Source organism: Magnolia sinica, chromosome 18, assembly GCF_029962835.1.
Source record: "Magnolia sinica isolate HGM2019 chromosome 18, MsV1, whole genome shotgun sequence".
NCBI lineage: Eukaryota > Viridiplantae > Streptophyta > Magnoliopsida > Magnoliales > Magnoliaceae > Magnolia > Magnolia sinica.
In genome coordinates, this window is record NC_080590.1 from 7880216 (window position 1) to 7891552 (window position 11337).

Sequence of the window (11337 nt, forward strand, 5' to 3'; positions counted from 1 at the left end):
TGATCAGCCTCCGCATATGCACGAATGATCCCTTCAGGCATTGACCTTGGTCCAGATTGCTCTAGGCTTATGTCATGGTACTTGAAATTGATAGGGTTGCTAATACTACATGGAAAATGCACGTGTGGCCCAGTTTCCTTGGATCCTCCATGACAAAATAGCACCCGGGGTATCCAAGCAGGTCATCAGTTTGACGTGGCCACTCCCTGAAATAGACAGCTAAAAACCTTGGTCAACTGATCATTTTTGTTCCATACACTAGTTTTCGACTGGGGAACTATGTAGTGGTGCCCACCCGATGGATGGCTTAGATGCTACATGTGGGATTTCAGGGAGCAGGCCTTTGGGTGCATTTGTGCAGCGTGACGAATATCCCTGCAAGATCTTCCTCAAAATTAGAAAGTATCCCCGGAATTTTACATTGGGTTTGGGAAGAGCATGCATGCCCCTGTTGATATCCTTGATCAGTTCCATGTTTCTTTCATGGTTTTCAAGGACTTCCATGTTATATGATGTTGGCTTGTATCATATACTTATTCCAGATAGTATGAAAATTCACACCTGCTGGTTCTTTTGGATGGGATGCTTGGAAAGGGATGAGCCTGCTTTCCTGGTTTCTTTTGAGGGTGGTCGTCTCGATTAGTGGGTGATTTGACCTGGGGCTCTGTGCTTCTTTGCATAAACCACCTGTGCCGGTGAAAATTTGTTGGAGCTTTTAGTTTCTACTAACCCCCAAGTCCTTGATTGAGTCTTTAAACCATAGAATTTGGTGCTGCATTGATGAACTAGTAGTAGATAGGTGTATTTCATTATCCATCCATTGCAAGCCATTGATCTCATGGCATGAAACATTTCTGCCAGAGCATAACCAAACCTGCAAGCTGCCCATCAAGTGCGCCCCTAAATTTTAGGCCCGGGCCCAAAAATAAAATCCGCCGCTCCATCAAAAGAAACAGCCGAGAGGGCCACACTTAGTTTTCACGTGGGGCCCACAATGTATTTTATATGACAGACAACCCGGTCATTGTGCACCCCACAAGGACGGGCGGCACAAAAATTAGGCCATTCCAGAAAACAGGCAGGTCACACCATATGTGATCTGAGTGGTTTTTTACGTATGAATTTACACTTGCTGATGGTGTGGGCCACCTTGAGTTAAGATCTGTTTGATCTTTGGGACGTATCATTTTCTTGACATTGTGCCTCTGTTGCTCGGTTTGGATGTCCGGCACAACATAATGGTGGGCCCCACACCAACTATATGGTATGGTGGACACTATTGGATCAAAACTCTACATGTATTTTAAAAAAACAGAAAATAAAAAAGAAGACATTGAATGACCAGTGATGCCATGATCTCACTGTAAAGACAGGTCACATACAACATCTATGGTTGGCTGGCCCTTGGATTTCTTTTAATCCAGGTACCAGTACTTACACCCCCCTGACCACACCCCAAAAAAGGCTACCATTGCACATTGGCGCCACCTGAAAGCATACATTACCCACTCTTTATGTACATAAATATGAACCAAATGAGGAGCCCACCTGCTCCTCAATCAGCCATCTTTGTCGACAACGGAATGCGGTTCCAAGCGGACAACCGGACAACCATGATCGCATTGTCTATGAAAAGGGGAAAAAAGGCATATAAAGGAAAAATTACATTTCGTCACCGTGCTGAAAATTTGTGTTTAATGCTCTCTAGTGTCCTGCTCTCTCATCTGATGTGTTAATGATGTGGACGACATGCTGATTACCAAAAGTGGGGAAAACTCAAACAATTGATATGGGTATGTCGTCGTCCTGGCTGTAATTCATTCGCTTTTGGACAGCTTTCACTGCTGCAACTCTCGCAGCATTGGCGGCTTTGTTGGCCGCCGCTACTGCCTTGTTTACCCTGTCATCGACTCTGGCCACATTGAATGCTTTCTCTGCGGCTCGCCGTGCTTCCTGACAATATGAACCAATCAGCAAATTCTTCATTACTTTCGCCTATTCATCTTTGTATTTATTCTCTGAGAAACTCAATGGCTACTTGCAACACTCCCTCCACTGTAGCACATGTACTAGACTTGAGCCAGTCAACAGGTGGGCACCACCAGGTACTTTGCAGTGAACCCAAATGGGGCTGTTGAGCAGCATGGGTAAGAAAAAGGGACGGTTATAAGGAACTGACCAATTATTCAAGCATGGCCCCACCTGATGACTGGACCAGCCTGATTTTTGGCATATAAACTGGGGCCCATCTGATGGATGACATGGATATTGCACGTGTGACGTGTATCTACTCTGGTGTAGCAGAATTTTTTGTTTCATTCATTTTACTACAAGGAATAGATACCTTTCATACCTGAACCGTGTTGAGTACTTTGGAATGGTTAACAGCAACTGGGATTCCAGCATGAGTGTTCTGCGTGCTCAAAGTATCAAGGATGCCATTTTGCCAGTGACCTGACTGATTTTCTCCATTTCTAAAAGTATACATCCCGAGTCCCTGCCTTCTACCCTCATGCCATGCTCCATCGTAACGGTGTCCATTTGCAAAACGGTAAACTCCAAATCCATGCATCTTGTCCGCAAAGTATTCTCCAAAGTAGGTGTCCCCATTTCTGCAAACAGTAAACAGAGTTGGTGCTAGAATATTGGATCAAAACTCAAAAGCTTCATGGGCACAGACGTGGATCAACACCACATAACATCAATGGGAGAGATGAACCTCACTAGGGATCTCCACATGGCTATCAATGGTTACCCAATTGATCGAACCCAATTTTAACGGTCTGGGTCCAAGTTTTTGGACCCGTCAAGGCGTCACCTTCTGGGACCCAGTTAAATTCGGGTCTAGTCACGTTTAGGTTGGGTCCATTGACTTGGACTCGCTTTAAAATTGGGTCAGGTAGGGTCCAGTTAGTTTTAATAGTGATGCACAGTGTATTTACAAATGCAAATTGTCATGTGGAAATGCTCTCATTTTACCCAAACCCAACTAGGAACCTAGATCTAAGAACCCGATGGGATCCCCAGACCCAGTCATCCTAGGTACGGGTACCATACGATCCAACCCAAACCCAACCAATTGACAGCTCTACTTGTGCTGGATCTGGGATATTAATCAAGCAGGCCTACCACTGTTAACATGCCTGAAGAGGATACTAGAGACAGTTTAATGCAAGGGCCGAAAGTGACATTGAAATTTGACAAGAACCTTCTGCATAACAACAAGAGGATGTAGATTCAAGGAGAAAGAACTAGGCATTTTGGACATTTCAAAGACAAATTTCATGCAAGAAGAGCACCTGTAGGGATGAGAAGTAACTGTCTAATCTAGTCCCTAGAGAGGTGAACCAAAAAGTGGATTTTCTTGTGGAGGCTGGTGCCAGTAGGGATGACATGTCTCTTGTGGACTGGAGATGAATTGGGTCCTGTTCTTTGTAGCTGTTTGATGCAGCTTCTCAATGCTTTTTTATCTCTGATTTTCTCTGTAACTCTTTGGATCCTAGTTTTCTGGGCCTTTTGTCTTTGCTTTTTATCTCTCTCTCTAAATAAAATTTTCAATTATCCACAAAACAAGTTGCAAATGGCTTGGTTTCCAGGCCTTTAAAAAAAAAAACATTTACCATGACAAGATCTTACTCTCCAAAAGGAGAGACTTCACTGATTGATGGGCATGGGAATGAGTTAGTGCCCTCAGTAGGAGATCAAAGGCAGCGTTCTGTCAGACAAATAATAGCAATCAATTCAAGGGTGGATGAAAAGATATGCTATACATTCTAGAAACATATCCTTTCCTATCCATGAAACAAGATCTTGTTGGAAATGGAGGAAATATACAAATAGGGAGTTGGATTTTGAGACATTGGACCTGAAGTAAAGATAAGGTATTTCAGGAGAAAGAGGCAGTGCTCCTCAATGCCATGACACAGCGGGGCTGGCCTTCTCTAACGCTAACAGTGGTCGAGGTATACCTGGAAAGGAGGGAGCTAAAAAAGCATAAACTTTCAAGGATGGCCATGACATGATAGTGGTAGCTACCAGAAGTCATCCCAAAAAAATCAAATAGGGCACCATCTCATAGCTGGTTCCAACTAATTTGCGACAGGCATGGGTTGTTGAAATTCTGAAAATGGTGTGCTTGGGGCAGTTATTTCAATTTCTGCCAAACACGAGATGGATGGGTTCTTATGACTCATGATGGTGGTATACTGGGTGTGTTCTAGCCCCATAGGATCCTTCCGTGGACGACCTGAAATTCTTCGATCTCTTTAGGCCATGTTTCCTTTGCATGATAATAGATTCACGTTGTTCAATGGCCAATTGTTTCCTAACCCTGCTGAATAGATTGCTTTTTGGGGTCCAAGGAGTAGTAAGATTGCTTCCTTTGCTCTTGCTAGAGAGCTCATAGACTGCCTTCTAATCATCACCACTATTTCCAAAAGCTTAAAGTTCTCAAGCTCTTCCATTAGGGATGGAAGTGGAACATGGATTTTTTTTTAATTTTTTTTTTGGCATTTATCAATGAGGAAAAGAAAGTACCTTTCACAAAATAAATAATATATATATATATATATATATAAATTAAAAAGAAAAGAAAAAAGAAAAAGGAAAAAAGGAAAAGAAAGGTGGATAGAGACTAGTCTCAATCTCAAATCGACAGAGGTGGATGGAATACTTTCTGATCCGAACTTATCTGAGAGGAGTAATTTAGAGCATGGTCTTCTCTAGATTGAGGAAGTATAATTACTGGAGTCAGTGATCTAAGGTGTCACAACTAAGGCATGGCTATCCCCACTTGTTATATGCTTTCTGGTTGAGCTGTCCCCCTTGTGTTTACCAAGTGAAATTTGAGAAGAGATGCAAAAGATAAGAGGCAAGCTTCAGTGTTAGAAGTTCAAGGATAAAGCTAAGAAGTCGAGTTAAATGTCCTATAGAGGAAAAAGGGTGGCCTTGGATTGGTTTTTGACAAAAGCTGTCAAAATTGAAAGTGAGTGGAAGTGGTGGTGATTGTGGAGAAAAGTTGCAAGCGGAGTTGGTATCCTGCACTTTCATAGAACTACAAAGGGCTGCCAGTTAGCACCAAAAAAGAGCTGCAAGTTACCCACTGTCCAAGTTGAGTGGGCTACAACATTTCTCAAGATTCCAAACAACTTTTTCAAAGTGAAATGAAACAACTTTTGATATATATAAAAAAAAATTCCAATCATGCGAAGTTTAAGAATCTGCACATGGAGAGCTTGAGTAATAAAAGAATAATGCAACAGAAGCCCAATCTGTAACAAACTTTTTCTTTTCCTAACCATAGAGATACCGGATGTTCCATGAATGATAATCAATACCACAAATCAAATAAACATTCTGTAACTTCGAATTTTGCGAGGTCTTATATACATTTATCATCATCATCATCTAAGCCTCATCCCAATTAACTGGGGTCAGCTACACAAATCCTGTTCCACCAGTCCACTCTATCAAGGACCAGACCTTCAATTAGACCATAGGTCATCAATTCTTTTCTTTTATATATTGTTATCTGATCTTTTTCTTTTTTAATCGGCTACAGCTATCTGATCAATGTCTAGAAGATACCGATATATGACACGACACCAGCACAGCGATAATATGCCTAAAGGGAAATGAGATAAACCTATCACTCCCCAGAGCTGGAAGTTTAAGAAGAATAGACCTTGTCCCGCTGATGTAGCAGCAGAACACAAGCAAACCCATGCATTTAAATGATCGATGGAAATCTTCCAAAACAGGGAATCATCGGGAAATTACAAAATGAAACCATCAAACTGTCATGTCAAAAGCTACCTATTACAATTTGAAAATAGACAAAAAAAAAAAAAAAAAAAAAATGAAAAGAAGGAGAAGAAGTGCCCATGTACACAATATGATAATTTGATAGAACATTATTGCGACATCCAAAATCCAATAACCCAAGGTTTCAAATTTCTTAAAGCCACATAATTCGAAATTTGAGACCACAAAATCCATAAACCCAATTCAATAACCACATATCAAAACCACCCAAATCAAATTTATTTATTTTTTTATTAACAAAAAAAAAAAAAACCAATCTAAAAGACCTGTATGACTAAACAATCCCAAAATTCAAATTACAAGATTTCAGATTCAATCACCTTAAATTCCAAATTAAAACAACTCAAATTCCAAACAAGCCTTAAAACCCAATAAATTCAAGAACTCGAATATCAATTTACCTGAAATGGTAGTGCCCAAGGCCGTGCTTGACCCCCCACTTGAACTCCCCCACATACCGACTCCCATCCTCGCATGTGTGAACTCCGCACCCGTGGCTCTGCCCGTTAGACCATTCCCCAGCGTAAACATCCCCCGTGTAGAACCTGTAAATCCCAAACCCATGCCTCATCCCTCTCTGATACTGCCCGCGGTACCGGCTCCCCCGGGCCCAAGTCTCCACGCCATACCCATCATACTTCTCATCGACCCAATCCCCCTCGTACCGCCCACTCAAGTAATAGTAATAAACTCCACTGCCAGAGCACTTCCCACGGTGGAATTCACCCTCGTAGACATCCCCGTTGCTGTAGGCCAGCACCCAGGTGCCGGAATTGGGCCGCTTCTCAGGCTTGGGGTTGGACCCAATGGACCAGAGGACGGGTGGGGGCGGGCGGCGGGTGCAATTGGAAGGGAGCTTTATGGGGAAGGAGCGACGGAGGAGAAGACGGATGGAGGGGAGGCGGGGGAGGGCGAGGTTGATGGAGAGGACGAGGACGGCGGAGAAGGCGATGGCGGACAGGAAGTCTAGGGCGAAGGAGCGGGCAGGATTTGATAGGAAGAAGTAGAGGGAGGGAAAGCATATGAAGATCAGGAGGCCACGACGCTGGCGGATACGGAGACGGCGGAAGAGGCGGAAGGCGGTCTTGAAGGCAGCAGTGGGCAGCAGAGGCGGTGAAGAAGGAGAAGGGGAAAAAGAATTCAGGTGGGAATGGGAAGAGCGGAGGGAATTCAAGGTTGGGGAGTGGGCCATGATGGGCCTCTTGTGGGGCGTGGAAAGGATGGAAGGAGGAAGATCATTGGGGCCCGCCTGATCAGTTGGGGGGGATTTTGGTTGTTGGGATTGGAGGAGGTTATTGATTTGGATGAGGAAATGGTTGTTGAGAGGGGGTGTGGGGTTGAAATCGGAAGAGAAACCTATGCTTTCTTTTCCGATTTGGAGTTCGGATTTCTTGTAATGCATTTACATGTATGTAGGTGTTGTGTTTGTTGAAAAGCTCTCTCTTTCTATCTCTCTCTCGTTCGCGCGCGCGCTCTCTGTTGGGTTTGGTTTTTTCATAAGATGGGAGGGGTTGTTTTTGTGGGGCTCTCTCTCTCTCTCTCTGGATCGAAATGTTTCGTTTTTGGAGAGAGAGGGTGAGGAAGAGGGCCAATCGGACTTCGGAGGAGTCGCGACTGGGATATGGCCCTTGGATTTGTCTCCAAACTACAAGAATGCCATTCTAGCGAGTTCGTTTTGCCGTTGTCGCCCATCAGGATCGACCACATGCCCCGTGCGAAATCCGATTGCGTACTGAGTTACTCAGTACACTCTCATCGTACTGAGTAATCTTATTTGGGCCCACATTGAATGTATGTGGTATATCCACTCCGTCTATCCGATTTTCCATCTAATTTAAGGGGTTGAGCCCAAAATTGAAGCATATCCAAAGATCAAGTGGATCATATCACATGAAACAGTGGGGATAATGATTTCCACGGTAGAAACCTTTATAGGCCCCACAGTTTTGTTTATTTGTTATCAAAAATGTTTATAAGATCATGCAATATGGATGAACGGAAAACACAAATATAAGCTTGATCCAAAACTTCTTTGGCCCCCGGGAAATTTTCAACCGTATAAATTCAATTCAACTGTTTCCTGTAGTGTGGTTCATGTGAACATTCTCAAGCCCTAAATTATCTGGGAAAATGGATGGAAGGAGCGGATAAAATACATAAATCATGGTGGACCTCACACGTAGTGAGTTACTCACTACGTAATCCGCTTCCGCGTCGTGCCATTCGGGGCACATTCAGAAATGTCTCATCTATATTAGTTGTACATGCAATTTGGGCGTGGGGTCCACCGTGGTATGTGTACGGAATCCAACCGGTTTAAAATGGTCACGCCATATTTAAAAAGAGATACTCTATAAGTCAAGCCGATCCAACCATCAGCTGGGCCGCATGATAAAAAAACAATGGACAAATTCATGAGGTGGCTCACTTGATGATTGGATCAGCATGATTGTTGGGAGATTCCGTTTTCAATTATGTGGTGATCCTGTTGGATGGATTGAATGAGTACATGCACCATGGTGGGCCTCACATCAGCTAGTCGTACATTTTTTTTTCATCTCCACTGGTTGCGTGTGGGACCATGATCCGAGAAATAGGACGGTGTACTGAGTAACAGTACGCTCTTATCGTACTGAGTAAACTCTTTTAGACCCACTGTGAATTCATGTAGTTTATCCACGCCGTCCATCCGTTTTTCTAGGCCATTTTAGGGGTTGAACCCAAAATCGTAATATATCAAAAGCTCAAGTAGACAGTACCAAAGGAAACAGTGGAAATATTGATTTCCACCATTGAAACATTTCTAATGCCCCCATTGATGTTAATTTGTCATCCAAACTGTTCATAAAATCACAAAGACATGGATGGAGGGAAAACACAAATATCATTTTGATCTAAAACTTCTGTAGGCCCCTGATAACTTTTCGACAATACACTTCAATTCACACTGTTTCAGGTGGTGGAATCCACTTTATCTTTGGATATGATTAATTTTTGGTTTAAAGCACTAAAGTTATATGATAAAACGGATGGACGGACTTGATACAATGCTTGAATTAAGGTGGGCCCACAGAGTTTACTCAGTATGCTTACCGTACTGAGTTACTCAGTAGGCAATCCGCTTCCATGATCCGATGGGGCCGTCTGCTTTGTTATATGGACGAAAGTAAGGAACTCGGTCTGAACTGATGGTCTAACCACTAATTCGCAGGAGGTGAATTTAAGAAGCTCCGTTGGATCACGCCTAACTAAAAAACTCAAAGGTCATGGTCATCGTTAAAATTAAATATTACGGAGAAAATGGACCATTGAAATCATCATAACATCTCTGTATATGGCCCAAATTGCAAGGACTGGGATTGCATGGTGTAGAACACATCACCAACGTAGGTGCTGTATGACATGGCAAAGTTCTTTCGGCCCACAAGATGTATTTTATATCTATAGTGTCCATCCATTTTTCCATGTTATTTTAAGACACGAGTCTAAAACATGAGGCAAATCTAAAGCTCAAGTGAACCACACCACTAAAAGCAGCGGTGACCATGACAATGGCGCCTAATGTCAAAACCTTCTTAGGGGCCAACATAATGTTTATTTGTCATCCAACTTATTTATTTGTTTATAAGACCCTTGAGGCATGAATGAAGGAAAACATAAATATCAACTTGATCCAAAACTTCCATGTCCTCCTAGAAGTTTTCAATAATAGGCTTTCAATCTCTACCACTTCATACTACTTTATATAGGGTAGTTCATTTGATCTTTAGATCTGTCTCATTTTTCACCTCATGCCTGAGAATGTTAGGGTGAGCTTGTGCCTGAAAAATCAGAATTTTGAATAGGGCCATCCTGGCCTGAAATGGTTCAAAATCTAGGCCAAGATTTACCCCAGGCTCAGCCTGTTGACAACCCTACTCATGCCCTAGAATAATATAGAAAAATGGACGGATGATGTGGATAGGATGATGTGGATATAACGTATATATTATGGTAGGGCTACAAAACTTTGCACATCAACACAGTACCCACCTCAGTGTTGGGCTACGCAATCCGAGTCCAAATCCCAACACATGCAAACAATCTTGAGTCACCGTGTGGACAACATTCGTTGATTTCACATGCCTAGTCTTGGCCTATTTATCACATGGGCTGGCTCAAATAGGGCTTGTGAGTCATTAGTGTATGAAGCCTCATCAACCCACCTAAGATGAACCACATGTCACTCATTTAATTGTAATAGGGTTGGGCTCAACCGGCCCTGGAGAACCAACTCACAGTAAAAAGAAAAAAGAAAAAAAAAGAACAAAAGGCATGCCCAACTTCATAAGTGAATACATACACCACTTATGATCATTTTAGTGGGCAACTACACTTTTTGACTGCGGTGTCATTGTTGATGCTGACTTAAAGCTAATTTCTACGTAGGCTTAGCTTTTTAGAGCTGGTCCCAACTCACACTATGATGGAGGCAGTGGCAAGATTTAGGAGTGTGAGCAGTATGACCCAAGATTGCTTAGAGGTAGGGGCATAGATTCCACCTTGAGCCTATGCTTATCTTATGTGAGTTTTTTTAATGATTATGTGCAATATATCAAATCTATGTCTAAAATTATCTTTTATTAGGGTATGTTTCTTTTACTAATTATCATAATAATGTAAATAAAATGTGTAATAATTATAAATTACTTTACCAGTGTCGTGATCAAAATTGTATTTGATTGTTGGTTCATATGTTTAAGTTATTGATTATAAAATTGTAATAATAGCATATTCACATCACATTAATATCAAATCATCACCAAAATTATTGATTTCATTATTTGGTTTCAAGAATTTCACAATAATGTCATGACAAAGTGTAATGACTATAAATTCTTATACCTATTTCCTAAATACATTATCAATTTACCAATAATTCTAGTGTTTGATTTAACGGTTATAAAATTATCATGATAACACTTGTTTACACTACTAAGGCAATTAGTTAAAAAAATGAGTTCTTGGTTTATTTTGATTCTAACATGGTTGGGGCAGATCATTTAACTAACTCATTGATAGAATGGGTTAGAATAGACCAGTAGAGTTCAACCCAAGCCTAATGAATTTGCTTTCTAGCCGGAGCATGACCCACTAGCCATTTTGGCTTAGCTGCAATGTATTGGATTATATCGATAGAGTTTAACCCAAGCCCATCTAATTTACTTTCTACCCCTAGTGCCAACATGTTTGAGAGTGACATTCAAATTCGATGCTAGAAAAGTTATTTAAATCCCACCATGATGTATGTGTTTTATTAATGCTATCCGCCCCATTTTATTAGATCTTTTTAGAAAATGAGCTAAAAAAGAGAGATAAATCTCAATAAGCCACACCATAAGAAATATTAGTGATTGAACACCAACCATTAATTGGAAGCCACATAGGTCTTGAATAAAGCTAGTATTTATATTCTCTTTTCATCCAGGTTCTCATGATCTTATTAGGCAAATAAATATTACATTGGCTCTAGGA

The 11337-nt window shown here is 41.6% G+C and overlaps 1 protein-coding gene across 1 annotated transcript; it reads right to left on the bottom strand.

The window, feature by feature from the left end:
* Window positions 1-1338: 1338 nt before the first annotated feature.
* On the bottom strand, window positions 1339-7415 carry LOC131233914 (uncharacterized). Its single transcript, XM_058230763.1, has 3 exons — window positions 6225-7415; window positions 2354-2612; window positions 1339-1953 (listed from the first exon to the last, which is right to left on the bottom strand). The coding sequence occupies exons 1-3, from the start codon at window positions 7223-7225 to the stop codon at window positions 1777-1779; spliced, it is 1437 nt and encodes a 478-aa protein (XP_058086746.1). The 5' UTR covers window positions 7226-7415; the 3' UTR covers window positions 1339-1776.
* Window positions 7416-11337: the final 3922 nt, after the last annotated feature.

Bases quoted from the DNA above. Each gene is read 5' to 3' on its own strand.
- LOC131233914 (XM_058230763.1), bottom strand. From the start codon at position 7,225: ATGCATTACAAGAAATCCGAACTCCAAATCGGAAAAGAAAGCATAGGT. The intron at 2,613-6,224 runs GTAAATTGATAT...TACTGTTTGCAG, and splicing joins CTTGGGCACTACCATTTCAG to AAATGGGGACACCTACTTTG. The intron at 1,954-2,353 runs GTATGAAAGGTA...TCATATTGTCAG, and splicing joins AAGTACTCAACACGGTTCAG to GAAGCACGGCGAGCCGCAGA.